General features: G+C 67.3%; 2 protein-coding genes across 4 annotated transcripts in view; both read left to right on the top strand.

The window, feature by feature from the left end:
* Positions 1-9,310: 9,310 nt before the first annotated feature.
* CIC (capicua transcriptional repressor) overlaps positions 9,311-22,105 on the top strand; it is a gene marked incomplete at its 5' end in the record, with an annotated part of 19,791 nt that continues 6,996 nt past the window's right edge. Inside the window, 11 exon segments of the mRNA XM_075018753.1 lie at positions 9,311-9,746; positions 10,969-11,529; positions 11,532-11,671; positions 11,674-11,805; positions 11,808-12,182; positions 12,184-12,451; positions 12,489-12,583; positions 12,585-12,836; positions 12,838-13,311; positions 13,313-13,366; positions 13,368-13,419. Of these exon segments, the coding sequence (XP_074874854.1) occupies positions 9,311-9,746; positions 10,969-11,529; positions 11,532-11,671; positions 11,674-11,805; positions 11,808-12,182; positions 12,184-12,451; positions 12,489-12,583; positions 12,585-12,836; positions 12,838-13,311; positions 13,313-13,366; positions 13,368-13,419 (2,839 nt within the window).
* LOC142025950 (protein capicua homolog) lies at positions 13,426-22,039 on the top strand. 3 transcript variants are annotated; one of them, XM_075018694.1, is made up of 3 exons: positions 13,426-15,283; positions 21,569-21,718; positions 21,826-22,039. In XM_075018694.1, exons 1-3 carry the CDS (start codon positions 15,226-15,228, stop codon positions 22,032-22,034), a joined length of 417 nt encoding a protein of 138 aa, XP_074874795.1. In that variant the 5' UTR covers positions 13,426-15,225; the 3' UTR covers positions 22,035-22,039. The 3 variants fall into 3 exon arrangements, with proteins under 3 accessions (XP_074874795.1, XP_074874794.1, XP_074874793.1); XM_075018693.1 differs by lacking the exon at positions 13,426-15,283 and adding an exon at positions 18,395-20,654 and having other exon boundaries at positions 20,700-21,718; XM_075018692.1 differs by lacking the exon at positions 13,426-15,283 and having other exon boundaries at positions 18,395-21,718.

Here is a 22,105-nt window from a genome sequence, read left to right as displayed (position 1 = left end):
GGGGGGACGGGCGGGCGGGCGGGGCTGCCGGACCGACGGGCGGACGGGGCGGGGCCGCCACGCCCCTGCCTCGCCCCCCCCACCCCCCCTCCCCGCCCTTCGGTCCCGCCCTTTCGGCCCCCCGGGGGGGTTTTTGGGGGGATGTCTCTGGGGCTGGCCGGGGTGGATGGTGAGGGGGTTTGGGGGGTAATGGGTTAGGGGGAGATGTGGGGCAGGAGATGGGGTCTGTTCTATGGGGAGATGTGGGGCAGGGAGATGGGGGTGTGTCTATGGGGAGATGTGGGGCAGGAGATGGGGTCTGTTCTATGGGGAGATGTGGGGCAGGGAGATGGGGGTTGTGTCTATGGGGAGATGTGGGGCAGGAGATGGGGGTCTGTTCAATGGGGAGATGTGGGGCAGGAGATGGGGGTCTGTTCTATGGGGAGATGTGGGGCAGGAGATGGGGGTCTGTTCTATGGGGAGATGTGGGGCAGGGAGATGGGGGTTGTGTCTATGGGGAGATGTGGGGCAGGAGATGGGGGTCTGTTCTATGGGGAGATGTGGGGCAGGGAGATGGGGGTTGTGTCTATGGGGAGATGTGGGGCAGGAGATGGGGTCTGTTCTATGGGGAGATGTGGGCTGGACATGGGGGTCTTTTCTACGGGGAGACGTGCAGCCTGGACACAGAGGTCTTTTCTATGGGGAGATGTGGGGCTGGACGTCATGGTCCCTTCTATGGGGAGATGTGGGGCTGGGACACCCAGGTGCCTTCTATAGGGAGATGTGGGGCACAAACACCCGGGTCCTTTCTATGGGGAGATGTGGGGCTGGATGCCGGGGTCTTTTCTATGGGGAGACGTGCAGCCCGGACATGGGGTTCCTGTCTATGGGGCGATGTGGGGCTGGGAGATGGGGGTCCTTCTATGGGGAGATGTGGGGCACAAACACCCAGGTCCTTTCTATAGGGAGATGTGGGACTGGGACACCAGGACCCCTTTTATGGGGAAATATGGGGCTGGGACACCGGGATCCTCCTATGAGGAGATGTGGGGCAGGGACATGAGGGTCTCTTCTATGGGGAGATGTGGGGCAGGGACATGAGGGTCTCTTCTATGGGGAGATGTGGGGCAGGGACATGAGGGTCTCTTCTATGGGGAGATGTGGGGCAGGATGCCGGGGTCTTTTCTGTGGGGAGACGTGCAGCCCAGACACGGGGGTCCTTTCCATGGGGAGATGTGGGGCAGGGAGATTGGGTCTTTTCTATGGGGAGATGTGGGGCTGGGACACCTGGGTCTTTTCTATGGGGAGATGTGGGGCTGGACGCCGAGGTCTTTTCTGTGGGAGATGTGGGGCTGGGAGATGGGGGTCTTTTCTACGGGGGAGACATGCAGCCCGGACACGGGGGGGTCCTTTCTATGGGGCGATATGGGGCAGGACACCGGCGTCCCCAGCGACACCGGAGAAGCCGCGAGGCCTCGTCAGAGCCGCGACGCCCGACTCCGGGCGAAACCGCGGCCGCGCCGCGGCGTTGGGGGGGGGGGGGGGGGGGAAGAGAGCGGAGCCCCGGGGGGAACCCCCCGCCCCCCAAAGCCCACCTGAGGGCCCGGCTGAGCTTGTCGTAATTCATCTGGGGTTTGCACTTGCGGACCCCCCAAAGCCGGGCCACCTCGTCAGGGTCCTTGATGACGAACTCGCCGTAGTCGCCCTGCCAAGCGATCACCTCCCGGTATTCCTCCTTCCGCAGCAGCTCCAGGATGAAGTGCCAGAGTTGGATCTGCCCGCGAACCCGGGCTCGAACTCCGGTTTGTACGCCCAGTCCGGGAAGGCGAAACCTGCCGTAACGAGGCGGGGAGGGCGGAAAAAAAGAGAGAGAGAGACGGCACACGCAGGTCAGGAGGGATCGGGCCCCTCGCCGTGGGGCAGGGCTGGGGGGGGGGTCCCCAAATGTCTGGGTCGGCCGCAGCTCTGTGGGGCGGGGAGGTGAGGAGGGGTTGGATGGATGTCGGGGTCCTCAGCTGCGCCGTGGGGCAGGATTTGGGGGGCTCGGACACTTGGGTGCCCAATCCCGCCGTGGGGCAGGATTTGGGGGGGTCGGACACTTGGGTGCCCAATCCCGCCGTGGGGCGGGATTTGGGGGGGTCGGACACTTGGGTGCCCAATCCCACCGTGGGGCGGGATTTGGGGGGGTCGGACACTTGGGTGCCCAATCCCACCGTGGGGCAGGATTTGGGGGGCTCAGGTGCCTGGGACGCTGAGTCTGCCGTGGGGCAGGATTTGGGGGCTCAGACATTTGGGCCCCCAGCAGCGCCGTGGGGCAGGATTTGGGGGGCTCAACAGCTTGGACCCTGAATCTGCCGTGGGGCAGGATTTGGGGGGCTCAATGCCTGGATTCCCAGCACCACCATGGGGCAGGATTTGGGGGGCTCAGACACTTGGGTCCTCAGCAGCGCCATGGGGCAGGATTTGGGGGCCAGACGCCTGGGTCCCCAAATCTGCCATGGGGCAGGATTTGGGGGCTCAGACATTTGGGCCCCCAGCAGCGCCGTGGGGCAGGATTTGGGGGGCTCAGACACCTGGGTCACTGACCCTGCTGTGGGGCAGGATTTGGGGGGCCGGATGCCTGGGACCCTGAATCTGCCGTGGGGGCAGATTTGGGGGGCTCAGACACTTGGGTCCTCAGCAGCGCCATGGGGCAGATTTGGGGGGCTCAGACACTTGGTCCCCAACCCCACCATGGGGGAGGACTTGGGGGGCTGGACGCCTGGGTCCCCAAATCTGCCATGGGGGCAGGATTTGGGGGGCCGGACACCTGGGTCACTGAGTCTGCCATGGGGCAGGATTTGGGGGGCTCAGACACTTGGTCCCCAACCCCACCATGGGGCAGGACTTGGGGGGCTGGACGCCTGGGTCCCCAAATCTGCTATGGGGCAGGATTTGGGGGGCTCAGACACTTGGGTCCCCAGCAGCGCCGTGGGGCAGGGTTTGGGGGGCTCAACGCCTGGATCCCCAACCCCACCATGGGGCAGGACTTGGGGGGCCGGACACCTGGGTCCCTGAATCTGCTGTGGGGCAGGATTTGGGGGGCCCAATGCCTGGATCCCCAGCAGCGCCGTGGGGCAGGATTTGGGGGGCCGGACAGCTGGATTCCTCCCTTGCTGTGGGGCAGATTTGGGGGCTCAGACACTTGGGTCCCCAACCCCGCCGTGGGGCAGGATTTGGGGGGCCGTCCACCCCGGCTCAGCAGGGGTTAACCCCCCCCCCTCATCCACAGCCCCATGGCGCCCACGTCACCCCACGGCGGGATGGGGGCGGGGGGCGCCCAGGAACCAGCCCCTCCCCCTGACACCCAACACCCCCCCAAACCCCCACGGCCCCCCCAAACCGGGGCCCAGCCCCACATCTGTCCCCTGGGCGGGGGGGAGCAGGATGGTTCGGGGCTGAGGTCAGCGCCCGCAGACAACGGCCCTTTGTCTGGCAACCCCCCCTCTGCCCCCCAACTCGCCCTCTCTGCCCCCCAAGTCCTCCCCTCTGCCCCCCAACTGCCCTCTCTGCCCCCCAACTGCCCCCCTCTGCCCCCAAGTGCCCCCTCTGCCCCCCAACTGCCCCCCAACTCCCCTCTCTGCCCCTCAACTGCCCCCTCTGCCCCCAACTGCCCCCCTCTGCCCCCCAACTCCCCCCCTCTGCCCCCCAACTGCCCCCCTGCCCCCCAACTGCCCTCTCTGCCCCCAAGTCCTCCCCTCTGCCCCCCAACTCCCCCTCTCTGCCCCCAACTGCCCCCCTCTGCCCCCCAACCGCCCCCCTCTGCCCCCTAACTCCCCTCTCTGCCCCCCAACTGCCCCCTCTGCCCCCCAACTGCCCTCTCTGCCCCCCAACTGGCCCCTCTCTGCCCCCCAAGTCCTCCCCTCTGCCCCCCAACTCCCCCCTCTCTGCCCCCAACTGCCCCCCTCTGCCCCCAACCGCCCCCCTCTGCCCCCTAACTCCCCCTCTCTGCCCCCCAACTGCCCCCTCTGCCCCCAACTGCCCTCTCTGCCCCCCAACTGGCCCTCTCTGCCCCCCAAGTCCTCCCCTCTGCCCCCAACTCCCCCTCTCTGCCCCCAACTGCCCCCCTCTGCCCCCCAACCGCCCCCCTCTGCCCCCTAACTCCCCTCTCTGCCCCCAACTGCCCCCTCTGCCCCCAAGTCCCCCCCTCTCCCCCCCAACTCCCCCTCTCTGCCCCCCAAGTCCTCCCCTCTGCCCCCAGTCCCCTCTCTGCCCCCAACTGCCCCCTCTCTGCCCCCCAACTGCCCTCTCTGCCCCCCAACTCCCCCCCTCTGCCCCCCAAATCTTCCCCCCACACACACACACCCCCACACCCTTTGGGGGTGCCGCTATGGGGCTGAGCCCCACACGCCCAGCTATGGGGCTGGGCCCCACATCTCCAGCTATGGGGTGGAGCGGGGGGGGGGGGGGGCCCCCCCCCTTTCCCAACCTCCCCCCCCCCCCCTCGCCACCGGCGCGACGATCCCATCAATAATGCAGAGCCCGTAATGGAGCCGCGGCCGCGATGATCTCACCTGCCCCCCCCCCCCACTGCGCTGCGGGAATTGGGGGGGGGCCCCCCCCACCCCCCTACCCCCCCCCCAAAGCTCTGCCCCCCCCCCCCGGCTGCTCCCAGTCGCCAGGCAACCGGCGACGCTAAAAATAACCCCACGGGGGAGGCGCGTGCGGGGCCCCCCCCCAAAAAAAAAAACGCCCCCGGTTTGGAGCAGGGGGGATGGAGCGTGATGTGTCCCCAGAACCAGTCACCCCAGAACCAGCACCTCTAGGGTGTGGGGGCCCCATAACCAGCACCCCATAACCAGCACCCCATAACCAGCGCCCTTAGGACATGGGGCACCCCCATAACCAGCACCTCTAGGGCATGGGGTGCCCACATAACCAGCTCCCTTAGGCATAGGGCACCCCATAACCAGCACCCCATAACCAGTCACCCCATAACCAGCTCCCTTAGGACATGGGCACCCCATAACCAGCACCCCATAAGTAGTGACCCCATAACCAGCTCCCTTAGGACATGGGCACCCCATAACCAGCACCCCATAAGTAGTGACCCCATAACCAGCTCCTTAGGACATGGGGCGCCCCATAACCAGCACCTCTAGGGTATGGGGTGCCCCATAACTAGCTCCCCATAAGTAGTGACCCCATAACCAGCACCCCATAACCAGTCGCCCCATAACCAGCTCCCCTAGGACATGGGGTGCCCCAAACCAGCACCTCTAGGGTATGGGGTGCCCCATAACTAGCTCCCCATAAGTAGTGACCCCATAACCAGCACCCCATAACCAGTATCTCTAAGGTGTGGGGCACCCCATAACCAGCACCCCATAACCAGTCGCCCCATAACCAGCTCCCTTAGGACATGGGGCACCCCATAACCAGCACCCCATAACTCATCACCCCATAACTAGTCACCCCATAACCAGCTCCCTTAGGGCATAGGGCACCCCATAACTAGCACCCCATGACCCATCACCCCATAACCAGCTCCCTGAGAACAAGGGCTGCCCCATAACCAGCACTTGTAGGGCAACGGGCTGTCCTATAACCAGCACCCCATAAGCAGTCACCCCATAACCAGCACCTCTAGGGCATGGGGCACCCCATAACCAGCATCTCTAGGGTGCGGGGCGCCCCATAACCAGCACCCCATAAGTGGTGACCCCATAACCAGCTCCCTTAGGACATGGGAGCCCCATTAACCGCACTTGTAGGGCACGGGCTGCCCCATAACCAGTCACCCCATAACCAACACCTCTAGGGCATGGGGCACCCATAACCCAGTCGCCCCATAATCAGCTCCCTTAGGGCATGGGGCGCCCCATAACAGCTCCCCATGGCCATGGGGCGCCCCATAACCACTCACCCCATAACCAGTCACCCCATAACCAATCACCATAAACAGCTCCCATGGCCGTGGGGCGCCCCATAACCACTCACCCCATAACCAGTCACCCCATAACCAGCTCCCCATGGCCGTGGGGCGCCCCATAACCACTCACCCCATAACCAGCCCCTCTAGCAGACGGGGCGCCCCACACCCAGCCCCCCAAGTGGGGTCCGGGACGCCCCTTCCCCCCCCCAACCCCCCGGCTCTGGCCGGGTGCCCAGGGTGGGGGTGGGCTGAGCCCCCCCCCCCCGCAGCCGCACACACTCAGGGGCCTGTTCTCGTTAATTAGGGGCCGGGGGGGCGCGGGGGGGCCGGGGACGTGACATCAGCGGCGCCGCCAGCCCCGTCAATGGGCCACTGTTCCGGCCGGCACCGCCAGACACCCCCGGCCCGGGGGGCCCACGGGGACCCCGGCGCCCGCGACCCACGGCCGGACGGCGCCGGGACCCACAGGTGTGCGTGGGCCCCACGGCTGCGGGACTCGGGCGTCTGGGGCCAGAGCTGCCCCATAGCAGGAGAATCCAGGTGTCTGGGCCCCATAGCAGGAGAATCCGTGCCCCACAGCTGCCCCACAGCAAGAGAACCCAGGTGTCTGGGCCCCACAGCTGCCCCACAGCAAGAGAATCCCAGTGTCCAGACCCATAGCTGCCCCACAGCAAGATACTACAGGATCTGTGCCCCATAGTGCCCCATAGCAAGAGAATCCAGGCTCCATAGCTGCCCCACAGCAAGATAATCCAGGGGTCTGGGCCCCATAGTGCCCCATAGCAGGATAATCCAGGCCCCATAGCTGCCCCACAGCTAGAGAACCCACGTGTCTGTGACCCATAGTGCCCCATAGCAGGATAATCCAGGTGTCTGTGCCCCATAGCAGGATAATCCAGGCCCCATAGCTGCCCCACAGCAAGAGAACCCAGGTGTCTGGGCCCCAGAGCCTGCCCCATAGCAAGAGAATCCAGCCCCACAGCTGCCCCACAGCAAGAGAATCCAGGTGTCAGACCCATAGCTGCCCCACAGCAGATAATACAGCTATCTGTGCCCCATAGCTGCCCCATAGCAAGAGAACCCAGGTTGTCTGTGCCCCATAGCTGCCCCACAGATGACGGGACCCAGGCGTCCGTGCCCCATAGCGAGCTGAATCTAGGGACCCGGAGCGCAGGCCCCATAGCAAGAGAACCCAGGTGTCTGTGCCCCATAGCTGCCCCATAGCAAGAGAATCCAGGTGTCCAGGCCCCATAGCTGCCCCACAGCAAGAGAATCCAGGCCCCATAGCTGCCCCATAGCAAGACAACCCAAGTGTCCAGGCCCCACAGCTGCCCCATAGCAAGACAACCCAGGTGTCCGTGCCCCATAGCAAGATAACCCAGGCGTCCGTGCCCCATAGCTGCCCCATAGCAAGAGAATCCAGGTGTCCAGGCCCCATAGCTGCCCCACAGATGAGGGACCTGGGTGTCTGTGCCCCACAGCTGCCCCACAGCAAGATAACCCAGGCGTCTGTGCCCAATAGCTGCCCCATAGCAAGAGAACGCAGGCTTCTGTGCCCCATAGCTGCCCCACAGATGAGGGGACCCAGGTGTCTGTGCCCCACAGCTGCCCCACAGCAAGATAATCTGTGCCCCATAGCTGCCCCACAGATGGGGACCCCCCAACTCCCCCCCCCCCCATGACTCATCCCAGCAGCCACCAGCCCCCGCGCTCCCCTCCCCCCACGCGTGCCCGGCCCCTCCCCACGCCCCCCACGCCCTTCCCCCACCCCCCAGCGGCCCCACACTTGTGGGGCGCACAACACCCCCACCCCCCCATTTATTTTCTTTTTTGCCCCACACTTATGGGGCACCGAAATGGGGAGGGGGGTGGGGTGGCAAGGCGTGCGTGGGCGTGGCCGCGTGGGCGTGGCCAGCGGGGGAGGGGGCGTGGCCAGCGCGGGGGGTGTGGGGGAGGGGACAAGTTTGAACAGGCGCGATCGGCGCGGCCGGATTCCTGCGGACAATCGGGGGGGGGGGGGGAGGGAGGGGGGAGGGGGGCCGGGGGGGGAGGGGGGGGGCAACCCCTGCCCATATAAGGGCAACCCCAATTAGCGCCCCCCCCTTAATTAACCCGCAGCCGCCTTCAAGTTGCCGCCTCCCCCCCCCCCCCCAAAAAAAAAACAACCGGGGGCGTCCCCCCCCATCCCCCCCACGCTGAGGACGGGGGGGGGGAGGGGCGCTCCCCGCCCCCCCCCTTTAAAAACACACAACGTGGCACAGCCCCTCCCCCCCCCCAAAACCTCACGCGTGGGGGGGGGGCGCGCTGATTTCCCACCCCCGCCAGAAAATGCGCCCCCCCCCCCCCGTGGGAGAAATCCCGAGGGGGGGGGTGGGGGGAGGGGAGGGGGGAGGGGAACGTCTTCCCCCCTCCCCCCGCGTGGAAAAAATCGTGGGGGGGGGGTCGCGACGAACGCAACAGGTCCCGCGTGGAAACTCCGGCCGGAGCTCGTGGGGGGGGAGGGGAGGGGGCGACCCCCCCCCCCCCAAAAACCCACCACCCCGAGAGGGGGGGGGAGGTGTGTGGGGGAGGGGGGTCACGCGTGGAGCCCCCCCCTCCCCCACGTGGGGGGCGGGGGTGGAAAGTTTGCGGCTTTGGGGAAAAGGGGGGGGGGGGGAAGTTTCTCCCCTCCCCCCCCTCCCCGCGCGCGCCCCCCCCCCCCAAAGTTTGACCCCCCCTCCCCAAGCGCACGCTCCCCTCCCCCACCCCCGGTCTCGCGTGGGGGGGGGGGTCGAGGAAGGGGGGGGGGAGGGGGGGGGTCGCGCAGTCCCCACCTGCGTCCGCGAGTCTTCATGGCTCCGCGCTGCCGCCGCCGTCGCGCTCGGCCCCCCCCCCCCCGTTCCCCTCCCCCCTCCCCCTCCCCCCTCGGGGCCCCGCCCCCCCGCCCCGCCCTTTGGCCACGCCCCCCCGCCAGCGCGCCGGCCGCCCACGCCCCTCCCCCCCCCTCCCCTCCTCCCGATCGCGTCAGCGCCGCGTCGCCCTGGAGACGAAGCCCCGCCCACCCCGCTAGACCCCGCCCCCTCCCCCGCCACACGCCACGCCCCCCCCGTGAGGGGGTGGGGCGGGTCTTAAAGGCGCCGCTGCGCGGAAATTTTAAGGGGGGGTGGGGGAGGGGTCGACCGCGGCTGATGCAACCCGGGTGGGGGGAGGGGTGCGCGTCTCCCCCGCCCCGCCCCCCCGGGGACCCCTCCCCCCTCCTGGCGCCGGCCCCTCCCCCCCCTCGGCTATAAATAGCCTCATTAATAATGCAGCTTCCCCCCGGCGGTTTTAATGAGCGGCGGGAAATGCATTAGGGGCCCCTCCCCCCCGCCCCGCCCCGGGGGCGTGGCCCTGCCCCACCCCTCCCCCTCCCTGAAAAAAAAATAAAAAAATTGGGGGAAACTGAGGCAGAGCGCGGGGGGCAGCGCGCATGCGCGGGGCGGGGGGCGGGGCTCGGCGGCGCCGGGGCGGGGTTCAAGCGGCGCGGGGGGCGTGGTTTGGCGCCAGGGGGGCGTGGCCCGGCGGGCTCCAGCGTGTCACAACCCCCCCCCCCCCCCCGGCGCGCCCTCCTCCACCGCCCGCCGAGCCGCGCTCCCATTGGCCGCCGCCTCCGCCCAATGGCGCGCGCCGGCGGTGACCTCATCCCTCGGCCGCCCCGGCTCCCGATGGCCGCCGCCGGTCCCGCCTTCGCCGTCCCCACGTGGGGGGCGGAGGGGCGGGGCCGGGCGGCCGGCGCCGACGCTGATTGGCCGGGCGCCGGCGGCGGCTCCGCTGTTGCTGAGGGGAAGCGCGAGGGGCCCGGACGGGGCCAGACGGCGCCGGGAGAGGCCGCCGGGTGAGCTCATCAATATGCTAATGAGATGCAAACCGCATGCAACCGCGACCCCCCCCCCCCCCTCATCCTGCCGGGAAACGGGGGGGGGGGGGCTCCCCTCCCCCCACCCCTGGGGGGGGGGGGTTGGACCCGCCGGGTGGGGGAGGGGGGGAGACAGAGAAAGGGGGGAGGGGGGAGAGCGAGGAGGAGGGGGGGCGGGGCCGCCGCGGGGCACGCCGGAAGCTTAGTCCTCCCAGCTGGGCGGCCTACGGCTCCCAGGGGGCTTTGCGCGCCGCGGGATGGGGGGGGGGAAAAGCGCGCGGGGCACGCTGGGAGTTGTAGGCCGCGGGCGCGGCGCCGGCCGCTAGGCCCCGTTTCCCGGCGTGCCCCGCGCGGACTACAACTCCCGGCGTGCCCCGCGCGGGACTCCCCTTCCCGGCGTGCCCCGCGCCCGGCGCTTCCCCCCCCCCCCCCGCCCCTCCCCGCGCCAGGTAAACAAGTCCGGGCCCGGCCTTGGCCCGCCCCCTTCCCCTTTCCCCCCCCCCCCCGAGCGCCGCTTTCCTATTGGCTACTGTACGCGCCGCCCCGCCCCGCCGCTCCGCCGCTATTGGTCACTGTCAGGCTCGCCCGGGCGGGGGAGGGGGGCGGGACGGCCGGCGGGTTTCCGCGCTTCGCCTATTGGGCGCCGGCGCCGCCCGTCAAAGCGGTTGTGGGCGCTGATTGGTCGGCGCCGCCAGCTGGTCCGGGGTTCATTCACCATTTTGTCGGGTTGGAGTAAAAGGGGCTTCGGCGGCGGCGGAGGGGCCGCAGGTACCGGGGGGGGGGGGGGGGGACGGGAAAAGAGGGGACCCCCCCCAAACCGGGGGAGGGGGATCAGCACCCCAGGGGGGGTGGGGGAGGGCGGGGGGGGGGGGGGGTCGTGGACGTGTCACCCCCCCCAGGGTGTCAACTGCCCCCCCCCCCCACCCAAGGGTGCCGACCCCCCAAATCGGACACGGGGGCTTCCAGGATCCCCCCCCCTTGGGGTATTGACCCCCCCCCCCCACGTCCCTCAGGGTGGTACGCCCCGAAATTTGGGGGTGTCAGGGTGTCACCCCCACCCATGGGCGCTGCCCCCCCCCCAACAACACCCCAGGGGGTCGGTTTTTTTTTTTGGGGGGGGGGGGGCTCTCCGCCCCTCACCCACACTTAGGGGGAACCTGCCCCCCCCCCCTCGCTTTTCTAACCCCCCTCTGCCCCGCAGGACCCCCACGGCGGCGCCCGGGCCGGCGGGAGGACGATGAAGCCGGCGAGGAAGGCCGGCGGTTCCTCCTCCTCCTCCTCCTCTTCCTCCTCCTCCTCCTCTTCCTCGGGGGGCCGCGCCGGCCCCCCCCGCCGAGCCGCCCCAAAGCCCCCAAACGCCGGGGAGGAGTCGCCGGCGTCGGCGAGGAAGACTCCGGCGAGGGCGGCGACGGCACGGCCGAAGGCTCCGTCGGCGTCGTCATCCCGCCGCCGCCCTCCTCCTCCTCCCTCCTCTTCCTCCTCCTCCTCCAGCCCCCCCCGGGGGGGCCCGTCTCTCCCCGAAGACCCCCCCCCAGCCGCAAACCACCACCTTCAAATCCCGAGCCCCCCCGCAAAAAACCCGCCGCCTCCGGCGAAACCGCCGGCTCCGGCGGCGCCGGCAGCGGCTGCTCCAGCACCGACACGGCCAGCGAACACTCCGCCGACGAGGGGGGGCCCTCGGCCGCCGACCCCCCCCCGCTCCCCGGCGAGGCCGTTTTCCGGCGCCTGCGGTGCCAGCGGGTGCTGGCGCGGCGCGACGGCGTCTCCAGCCGGCCGTGGTGAAGCAGATCCGCCGAGGGCAAGACTTGGGCGTCCAGTTCCGCCGGCGACCGCGGCGTCACCTACCTGGAGGGGTGTTTTTTGGGGACCCCCCCGCCGTGGTGCTGGACGCCACCCCCCCCCCGCCGGCGCTTTAGGGGTGGGGACCCCCGTCTGCGCCCGCCTGGATCCGGCCGAGACCCTTTACCGCCAAGGCACGGTGGTGGAGGTGAGCGCCAAACCCCCCTCGTAACGCGTCCGCTTCGCCCCGCCGCCCGCCGCCCCCCCGGTTTGGGTCCCCCGCTCCGGCCTCCGCCTCCTCCGCCCCCCCTGGTACCCCAAAACGAGCCGGAGCCCGGCCGGACCGAGGAAGAGGAGGACGACGGCGAAGCCGCCGCCACCGCCCGCGACGAGGAAGAGGAGACCGCCGCCGCCGCCGCCCCCACGCCGAAGCAGCCGGAAGACGCCGAAGTCTCGAAGCTCAGCGCCGCCGGCCCCCCGCCGCCGCCGCCGCCGCCTCGCCCCGCCGCCTCCCCCCCCGCCGCCGCCCCCCCCGGCGGCCGCCGCCGGCCCCCCGCCTCCTCCGCCACCCCCCAACCCAAATACAAAAAGGGCGACGTCGTCTGCACCCCCAACGGCATCCGGAAGAAATTTAACGGGCAAGCAATGGCGCCGCCTCTGCTCCCGCGACGGCTGCACCAAAGAATCCCAGCGGCGCGGGTATTGCTCCCGCCACCTCTCCATGCGCACCAAGGAGCTGGAGGGGCTCCCCGAAAACCGGGGGGGGGCCGGCGGCGGCGGCACCGGCGGCACCGGCGCCGGCCCCCCGCTCCCGCCGCCGCCTGCGCCGCGGGACCCCGCCGCCGCCGATTTCGAGTGGGACGAGACCTCGCGGGAGAGCGACGGCGACCCCCGGCCGCGTTTAGGGGGGCCCCCCTCCGTTCCCGGCGTCCCGCCCGCACCCCGGCCCGGCCGATTTATCCCGTTTCGAATTCGACGAGTGCGAAGCCGCCGTCATGTTGGTCTCGTTGGGCAGCTCCCGCTCGGGGACCCCCAGTTTTTTCCCCGGCTTCCACCCAGTCGCCTTTTTCGCCCGCCCCCTCGCCGTCCCCCTCCCCGCTTTTCGGGTTCCGGCCCGCCAACTTCAGCCCCGTCACCGCTTCCCCCCGCGCCCGCGGGCGACACCTCAGCGCCGGACCCCCCGCCCGGGCGAGGGGCTCAGCCCGCCGCCGCCCCCCCCCGCCGCCGCCGCCCCCGCCCCCGCCGCGGCCGCGGCCCCCCCTCCGGCGTGCCCCCCGCTTTCCAAAGCGGCCTGGCTTCACCGTCCCGCTCAGCCCCGGGAAGCGGAAGGCCGACCCCCGCCGAAGGGCCGGACGGCGGCGCCGGGGGGGCCCTGGGGGGCGGGGGCGGGGCGGGGGGGGGCGTTTTTCGCGCCCTCTCCCCGCTCTTCGCCCCCCGCCTCCCCCGCCGGTTGACGGCCGACCCCGGGCCGGGGGCTCGGCGGGTGCCGGCGGTGCCGCGGGGGTCCCCCGTCATCGTGCGGAACCCGAGGTGCCGTGCCGGATCCCCCGCCGCGCCCCCCGCCTTCTCCCCCCCCCTCCCCAAAAGCCGCCCCCCCCTTTGGCCGCCCCCGTCCCCATCAACGCCGGGCGGTTGCGGCCCCCGGCTCGGCCCCCCCAAAGCGGGCCCTTGCCCCCCGCCGCCGCCGCCGCCGCCGCCCCCCGGAGCGAGCCGCCCCCCTCCCCCACCCGCCGGCGGCCGCTTTCGGGGGGCCCCTGCACCCCGTCGCCTTCCACCCCTCCCCCGCCGCCCTCCTCCCCCTCCTGGTCCCCGGAGATTACGGGGGCCCCCCCGGCCCCCCGCAAGGAGATCGTCATGGGGCGCCCCGGCACAGGTACGGGGGGGGCGGGGCCGGGCGGGCGCGGGCGTGGCGGGGCGAGGGCGGAGCCGGGTGAGGGCGGGGCCGTGTCAGAGGGAGGCCGGAGGGAGGTTACAGGCGTGTCAGAGGGAGGTCGGAGGCGTGTCAGAATGACGTCAGAGCGGCGATGGGGCGGGGTCGGCGCTCGGGCGGAGGCGTGTCAGGGTGAAGGCGGAGGCGTGTGGCGGAGTGAGGTCAGAGCTGGGGCGGAGTGATGTCAGAGTGAGGTTACAGGCGCGTCGGAGTGAGGTCAGAGCTGCGCGACAGTGAGGTCGGATCCGTGTCGGAGTGAGGTCAGAGCTGTGACGGAGCGAGGTCACAGCTACGTCGGAGCCGTGTCAGAGTGAGGTTACAGGTGTCGGTCTGAGGTCAGAGTCATGTCAGGCTGAGGTCAGAGCTATGTCAGGGCTGTGTGACAGTGAGGTCAGAGCCGTGTCGGAATGAGGTCACAGCTATGTCAGAGCCGTGTGACAGGTCAGAGTCGTGTCAGAATGATGTCAGAGCTGTGACGGAGTGAGGTCAGAGCTATGTCAGAGCCGTGCGACAGTGAGGTCAGAACTGTGGATGGAGTGAGTGAGGTCAGAGCCGCGTCAGAGTGAGGTCACAGCCGCGTCACAGTGAGGTCAGAGCCGTGTCGGAGTGAGGTCACAGCCGTGTCAGTCTGAGGTCAGAGTCATGTCAGGTTGAGGTCAGAGCTATGTCAGGGCTGTGTGACAGTGAGGTCAGAGCCGTGTCAGAATGATGTCAGAGCTGTGACGGAGTGAGGTCAGAGCTATGTCAGAGCCGTGCGACAGTGAGGTCAGAACTGTGGATGGAGTGAGTGAGGTCAGAGCCGTGTCGGAGTGAGGTCACAGCTGTGTCAGTCTGAGGTCAGAGTCATGTCAGGTTGAGGTCAGAGCTATGTCAGGGCTGTGTGGCAGTGAGGTCAGAGCCGCATCAGAGTGAGGTCACAGCTGTGACGGAGTGAGGTCAGAGCTATGTCAGAGCCGTGCGACAGTGAGGTCAGAACTGTGGATGGAGTGAGTGAGGTCAGAGCTGTGTCAGAGTGAGGTCACAGCCGTGTCAGAATGAGGGCAGAGCCGTGACGGAGCGAGCTCAGAGCTGAGCCGCGTCACAGTGAGGTCACAGCCGCGGTGTTACGGTCCGGGGCGGTGTCGGAGCCGCGTGGCGAGGCCCGTCGCGACGCCGTGCCTGTCGCCGCGACGCCGTGCCTGTCGCCGCGACGCCGCCCGTCCCGCTACGGCCCCGTCCCCCGCTTTTTCCCGGGCCCCCTACGGCCGCGTCACGGCCGCCTGTCGCCCCGGCCGCCGTGACGTCACGCCCGCGTCACGGGCGGCGTCACCGCCCCCACCCGCCGCCTCGCTCCGCGGCGGGCGTGCCTCGCTGGGGCGTGGCCGGCGAGGGCGGGGCGGAGGAGGCGTGGCCCGGCCTCGGGAAGGAAGGGCGGGGGTGGGGGGGAAGAGAGAGCAGAGGGGGGGGCGTGGCAGCGCCCCGCGATTTGCATACGGCCGGGGCGCCGGCCAATGGGCGTCGGCGGGCGGCGCCTGCGCGGCGCCCTGAGGGGGGGGGGGGGAGGAGGAGGAGGAGGAGGAGGGGGGGGAAGGGGGGGGGCGGCCGCCCTTTGCTGGCGCGCGGCGGGCGCGGGCGGAGGCCCCGGCCCCGGTTCGGTTCCCCCCGGTTCCTCCTCCCCCCCCCCACCCCCGGTCCCTTCTCCGGTAAATCCCCCCCCCCCCTCCCCTGCCGTAACCCTCCCCCCTCCTCCCGAATCCCCCGGGTCCCGCCATGTCCTCCACCGCCCTCCCCCCCGCCACGGCCCCGCGGAGAGGCCTCGGCATGTTCGGTCAGTGCGGGGTGTAAGGGGGGGCCGGGGAGGGGATGGAGGGGGCCGGGGGGGGGATTTGGGAGGGGATGGGGGGGGATTGGAGGGGTTGGGGGGGGTCCGTGAGGCGACGGGAGGGTCGGGGAGGGGATTTGTGAGGGGATGTCGGGGTCCGTGAGGGGGTTTGAGGGGTCGGTGGGGGGATTTGAGGGGTTTGGGGGGATTTGTGAGGGGATGTCGGGGTTGTGAGGGGGTTTGGGGGGGTCTGTGAGGGGATTTGAGGGGTTTGAGGGGGTCCGTGAGGCGATGGGAGGGGATTTGTGAGGGGATGTCGGGGTCCGTGAGGGGGTTTGGGGGGATCCGTGAGATTTGAGGGGTTGTGAGGGGATTTGTGGGGGGATGTTGGGGTTTGGGGGGGTCCGTGAGGGGATTTGAGGGGTTTGAGGGGGTCCGTGAGGCGATGGGAGGCTCGGTGAGGGGATTTGTGAGGAGATGTCGGGGTCTGTGAGGGGTTTGGCGGGGTCTGTGAGGGGATGGGGGGTCTGTGAGAGGGTTTGGGGGGATCCGTGAGGAGATTTGAGGGGTTGTGAGGGGATTTGTGAGGGGATGTTGGGGTCTCTGAGGGGTTTGGGGGGGTCTGTGAGGGGATTTGAGGGATTTGAGGGGGTCTGTGAGGGGATGGCAGGGTTGTGAGTGGATTTGTGAGGGGATGTTGGGGTCTGTGAGGGGTTTGGGGGGATCCATGAGGGGATTTGAAGGGTTTGGGGGGGTCTGCGAGGGGATGGCGGGGTTGTGAGGGGATTTGTGAGGCGGTGAGTGGATTTGTGAGGGGATGTTGGGGTCTCTGAGGGGTTTGGGGGGATCCGTGAGGAGATTTGAGGGGTTGTGAGGGGATTTGTGAGGGGATGTTGGGGTCTGTGAGGGGATGGGGGCGATTTGTGAGCAGTTTGGGCGGTCCGCGAGTGGATTTGTGAGGGGATGTTGGGGGGTCTGTGAGGGGATGTTGGGGTTGTGAGGGGATTGGTGAGGCGGTGAGGGGATGTTGGGGTCTCTGAGGGGTTTGTGGGGGTCCATGAGGGGATTTGAGGGATTTGAGGGGGTCTGTGAAGCGATGGGAGGGTCTGTGAGTGGATTTGTGAGGAGATGTTGGGGTCCGTGAGGGGATTTGAGGGGTCTGGGTGGGTCTGTGAGGGGATTTGAGGGGGTTGTGAGGGGATTTGTGAGGGGATGTTGGGGTCTGTGAGGGGATGGGGGTGATTAGTGAGCCGTTTGGGCGGTCCGCGAGTGGATTTGTGAGGAGATGTTGGGGTCTGTGAGGGGTTTGGCGAGGTCTGTGAGGGGATATTGGGGTCTGTGAAGGATTTGGGGGGATCCATGAGGGGATTTGAAGGGTTTGGGGGGGGTTGTGAGGGGTTTTGTGAGGAGATGTTGGGATTTGTGAGGGGATGTTGGGGTCCGTGAGGGGTTTGGGGGCGTCTGTGAGGGGATTTGAGGGGTTTGGGGGGGTCTGTGAGGGGATGGAGGGGTTGTGAGTGGATTTGTGAGGAGAAGTTGGGGTCTCTGAGGGGTTTGGCGGGGTCTGTGAGGGGATGTTGGGGTCTGTGAAGGGTTTGGGGGGATCCGTGAGGGGATTTGAAGGGTTTGGGGGGCTCTGTGAGGGGATGGTGGGGTTGTGAGGGGATTTGTGAGGAGATGTTGGGATTTGTGAGGGGATGTTGGGGTCCGTGAGGGGTTTGGGGGCGTCTGTGAGGGGGTTTGAGGGGGTCTGTGAGGTGATGGGAGGGTCTGTGAGTGGATTTGTGAGGGGATGTTGGGGTCCGTGAGGGGATTTGAGGGGTCTGGGAGGGTCTGTGAGGCGACGGGGGGGTCTGTGAGTGGATTTGTGAGGGGGTGTTGGGGTCTGTGAAGGGATGGGGGGGCTCTGTGAGGGGTTTGGGGTGACTATGAGGGCCTGGGGGTATTTACGAGGGGTTTGGGCGGTCCGCGAGTGGATTTGTGAGGGGATGTTGGGGTCTGTGAGGGGTATGGGGGTGTCTGCGAGGGGATTGGAAGGGTTTGGGGGGGTCTGTGAGGCAATGGGGGGGTCTGTGAGTGGATTTGTGAGGGGATGTTGGGGTCTGTGAGGGGTTTGGGGGGGATTCACGAGGAGATTTGAGGGGTTTTGGGTCTGTGAGGGGATGGGGGTGTTGTGAGGGGATTGGTGAGGGGATTTGGGGGTCTTTGAGGGGTTTGGGGGTTCTGTGAGTGGATTTGTGAGGGGATGTTGGGGTCTCTGAGGGGTTTGGGGGCATCTGTGAGGGGATGGGGGAGGCTGTGAGGGGATGAGGGGATTGGTGAGGGGATGGGGGGGTCCCTGAGGTGTTTGGGGGGATCTGTGAGGAGATTTGAGGGGTTTGGGGGGGTCTGTGAGGGGATGTTGTGGTCTGTGAGGGGATGGGGGGGGTTTGCGAGGGGCTTGGGGCGTCTGCGAGTGGATTTGTGAGGGGATGTTGGGGTCTCTGAGGGGTTTGGGGGAGTCTGTGAGGGGATGGGGGGGTCTCTGAGGGATTTGGGGGGTTGAGAGGATTTGTGAGGGGATGTTGGGGTTTCTGAGGTGTTTGGGGGGTCTGCGAGGGGTTTTGGGGTGTTCTGAGGGGATTTGGAGGGGTGCTGTGAGGAGATGAAGGGGTTATGAGGGGATTTGTGAGGGGATTTGGGGGGTTATGAGGGGATTTGGGGGGTGTCCAGATGCCTGGGTCCCCCTGGGGGGATGTTGGGGTCTGTGGGGGGTTTGGGGGGGCGCGGACGCCCGGGTTCCCTCCGGGTTGTGAGGGGACTCGGGTGCCGGGGTTCCCCCGCAGGGGTCTGTGTGGGGATGGGGGGGGGTTCGAGGGGGGATTTGGGGGGGTCTGTGGGAAGATTTGGGGGAGGGGGGGGGAGCCCAGATGCCTGGGTCTCCCTGGGGGTGTGAGGAGATGCGGGGGGGGGGGGGGGGGGGATTTGAGGAGATTGGGGGCGGGGACACCTGGGTGTCATCCCCATCCCCCCCCCCAAGTTGTGAGGGTTTTTGGGGGGGGGTGAGGGGGTCTGGACCCCCGAGTCCCTTGTGGGGATGGGGGGGGCAGAACCAGGCGTCCGGGTCCCCTTGGGGCTTTGGGGGGGGGTGGGGAGCCGCTGTGAGTGGCTGTAGTGGGGGTGATGTGGGGGTCCCAGACGCCTGGGTCCCCCCTGGGGACCGTGGGGCGTGGCCGGGCGTGGCCGTGCCTCAGTTTCCCCTTGGGACCCCCCTCCTACCCGGCCACCCCCCCCCCCCCCCCCCCTCGACCTCCGCACGCCGTGGGGCGTCCGGAGCGGAGGAAACCATGAAGCCGACGCTTCCCGGCAAAGCCGACCGCGGCACCCGGAGCCGGCACCGCCCCGGGGCGTTCGCACACGCGTGTGCCCTCGCCGGGGGCACGGCTGCTGCGTGGCGCAGGCGTGCGGGGACGCTCACGGCGGGTCACTCGGCCACGGGACACGCGCGTGGGGATGCTCGCGGTGTCGCGTGGCCACGGGACACGCGTGTAGAGATGCTCCGTGTCGCGCACGTGTGGGGCGCTCGGGGCGTGTCGCACAGCCCTGGGACACGCGTGTAGGGAGGCTCTTTGTGTGTTCGTTGCGTGTAGCGATGCTTTTTCGGCGTTGCACGGCGTTAGGACGCGTGTGCGACAACGGCTTACGTGTCGCGCACGCGTAGCGATGCTTCTGGTGTGCAGGACACGTGTGTAGCGACACACGTGTGTTGCACACGTGTCAGGATGCTCCTGGGGCGGCGCGTAGTTCTAGGGGACGCGTGTAACGACGACTCGCGTGTTGCACACCTGTAGGGATGCTCCTGGTGCGCAGCACGGCCCTGGCACACGCGTGTAATGCTGCTTCATGTGTTACACGTGTGTAGCGCTGCTTTGTGGTGCGTTATGTAGTTTGAAGGCACGCGTGTGACGATGGTTCTCGTGTTGCACGTGTGTCGTGCTGCTCCTGGCGCGTTACGTGCTTGCGAGAGTCATTACGGTTTGTGTGTTACATACGTGTAATGGCACGCAGGGTGTACAACACGCCCCGGGGCACGCGTGTGATGATGGCTCACGCATTACACACGTGTAGTAGTGTTGTGACATGTTACATAGTTGTAAAACAGGCATGTAAAGGCAGCTCACGTGTTACATGCATGTAGTGATCCTCAGACCGTGTTAGAGCTTGAAAACACGCACATGTGATGATTATTTGTCACACACGCATAACGATGTTCCTGCTGTGTCGCACAGCCCCAGAACACACGTGCACTGACGTTTCACGTGTTACATGCGTGTAACCACACTGCTGGTGTGTCGCACAGCACCAGGACAAGTGTATAATGACGTTTCACGTGTCACACGGATGTAAGGATGCTCCTGACGTGTTGAACAGCCCCAGGACACTCCCGTAACGATGTTTCACGTGTCACGTACACATAACGGTGCTCCTGGCGTGTCGCACGGCCCTAGGACAGGCGTGTAACGATGCTTCATGTGTCACACACCTGTAACGATGCTCCTGGTGTGTCGCACAGCCCCAGGACACACGTGTTATGATGCTTCACGTGTCACGCACATGTAACGATGGTCTTGGCTTGTCATGCAGCCCCAGGACGCGCTCTTAACGATGTTTCACATGTCACACCCATGTACCTGTTCCTGGTGTGTAACACGGCACCGTGACACATGTGTAGTTATGTTTTACATGTTACAGGCGTGTTAGCGATGCTCCTGACGTTACATATTTCTAGAGCAGGCATGCAGTGATGTTTCACGGGTTACACGCGTGTAGTGGTGCTCAGGGTGTGCAGCACGCCCCGCGACACGCGTGTAACGATGCTTCATGTGCCACACACGTGTAATGGTGCTCCTGGCATGCAAAATGTCTCTAGCACACGTGTGCCTAACGATCCTTTTTATGTCACGCATGTGTAGCAATGCTGCTGGCGTGTTACGTGGTTCTGATAGGTGTGTTACATGATCCTGACACGTGTAGTGGTGGCTCATGTTTCACACACATGTCGTGATGCTCAGGGCATACAGCCTGGCCCTCTGACACGCGTGTAGCGATGCCTGGTGTTACAGACGTGTAGGGATGCTCTTTGTGGGTTACTCTTAGGACAGGCGTGTAGTTACATGTGTGTAGCGGAGCTCAGGGTGTATGACGCGGCTCTGACACGCGTGTGGCAACGGCTCACATGTTCGACACAGCGTGTGGAGCTGTTATGTGGGTTTAGGACACGGCTCTGACACACGCGTGTGCAGCTGTTACGTGGGTTTAGGACATGGCTCTGACATGTGTGGAGCCGTTACGCGGGTTTAGGACATGGCTCTGACACGCGTGTGGAGCTGTTATGTGGGTTTAGAACACGGCTCTGACACACGCGTGTGCAGCTGTTATGCAGGTTTAGGACACGGCTCTGACACACATGTGTGCAGCTGTTACATGGGTTTAGAACATGGCTCTGACATGTGTGTGGAGCCGTTACGTGGTTTTAGGACATGGCTCTGACACGCGTGTGTGCAGCTGTTACGCAGGTTTAGAACACGGCCCTGACACACGTGTGTGCAGCCATTACATGGGTTTAGGACATGGCTCTGACACGTGTCTGCAGCTGTTACACAGCTTTAGGACACGGCTCTGACACATGTGTGTGCTGCTGTTATGTGGGTTTAGGACATGGCTGTGACACACGTGTGTGCAGCTGTTACATGGGTTTAGGACACGGCTCTGACACACGTGTGTGCAGCCGTTACATGGGTTTAGGACACGGCTCTGACACGTGTGTGCAGCCGTTACATGGGTTTAGGACACGGCTCTGACACGTGTGTGCAGCCGTTACATGGGTTTAGGACACGGCTCTGACACACGTGTGTGTAGCCGTTACGTGGGTTTAGGGCACGGCTCTGACACACGTGTGTGCAGCCTTTACATGGGTTTAGGACACGGCTCTGACACATGTGTGCGCTGCTGTTATGTGGGTTTAGGACACGGCTCTGACACATGTGTGTGCTGCTGTTATGTGGGTTTAGGACATGGCTCTGACACACGTGTGTGCAGCCTTTACATGGGTTTAGGACACGGCTCTGACACGCGTGTGCAGCCGTTACGTGGGTTTAGGACGCGCTAATGACGTTTCCCGTGCCCTGTGCGTGTCGCGCCACACGCGTGTGACGATGCTGGGTGCCGGGGGGGGGGGGGGTCCGGGGGTCGCGCCCCCGCGTCCCCCCGCCGCGTGTCACCGCGTGTGTCCCCCCCCGTGTCCCCCCGCAGTGTGGACCAACGTGGAGCCCCGCTCGGTGGCCGTCTTCCCCTGGCACTCCCTCGTCCCCTTCCTGGCCCCCAGCCAGCCCGACGCCTCCCCCCAGCCCCCCCAGGGCCACCAGCCCGTCAATCACCCCCCCGCCGCCAATCAGAGCAAAGGTAAGACCCGCCCACACGCGGGGGGAGCCCCCAATATTTGGGGGGGGGGCACACACACACACACACGACGCCTTATCTCACCCACCGCCCCCGTTATCATCCGTCAGAGCCCCCCGAATCGGCGGCCGTCGCCCCCGAGCTGGCGGGGGGGCCGGAACCGGGGCGTTGCGGGGGGGCGACGCGCCCTCCCAGCCCCCCCCCCGCCGCTCCCCCCGCCCCCCCCGTCACCAGCGTGGCCCCCCCCGGACCCGAAGAAGAACCCCCGGGGCCCCCCCGGCTGGACAGCGAGACCGAGAGCGACCACGATGACGCGTGAGTCTGGGCTGGGGGGTTTTTTTTTGGGGGGGGGGTGTTTCTCGCCTCGCCGCCCCCCCCCCCTCACTGATT

This window comes from Buteo buteo, chromosome 31 (genome assembly GCF_964188355.1).
Source record: "Buteo buteo chromosome 31, bButBut1.hap1.1, whole genome shotgun sequence".
Classification (NCBI taxonomy): Eukaryota; Metazoa; Chordata; class Aves; order Accipitriformes; family Accipitridae; genus Buteo; species Buteo buteo.
Note: the sequence above shows the minus strand (reverse complement) of the source record. Positions and strands in the feature narration are given on the sequence as shown.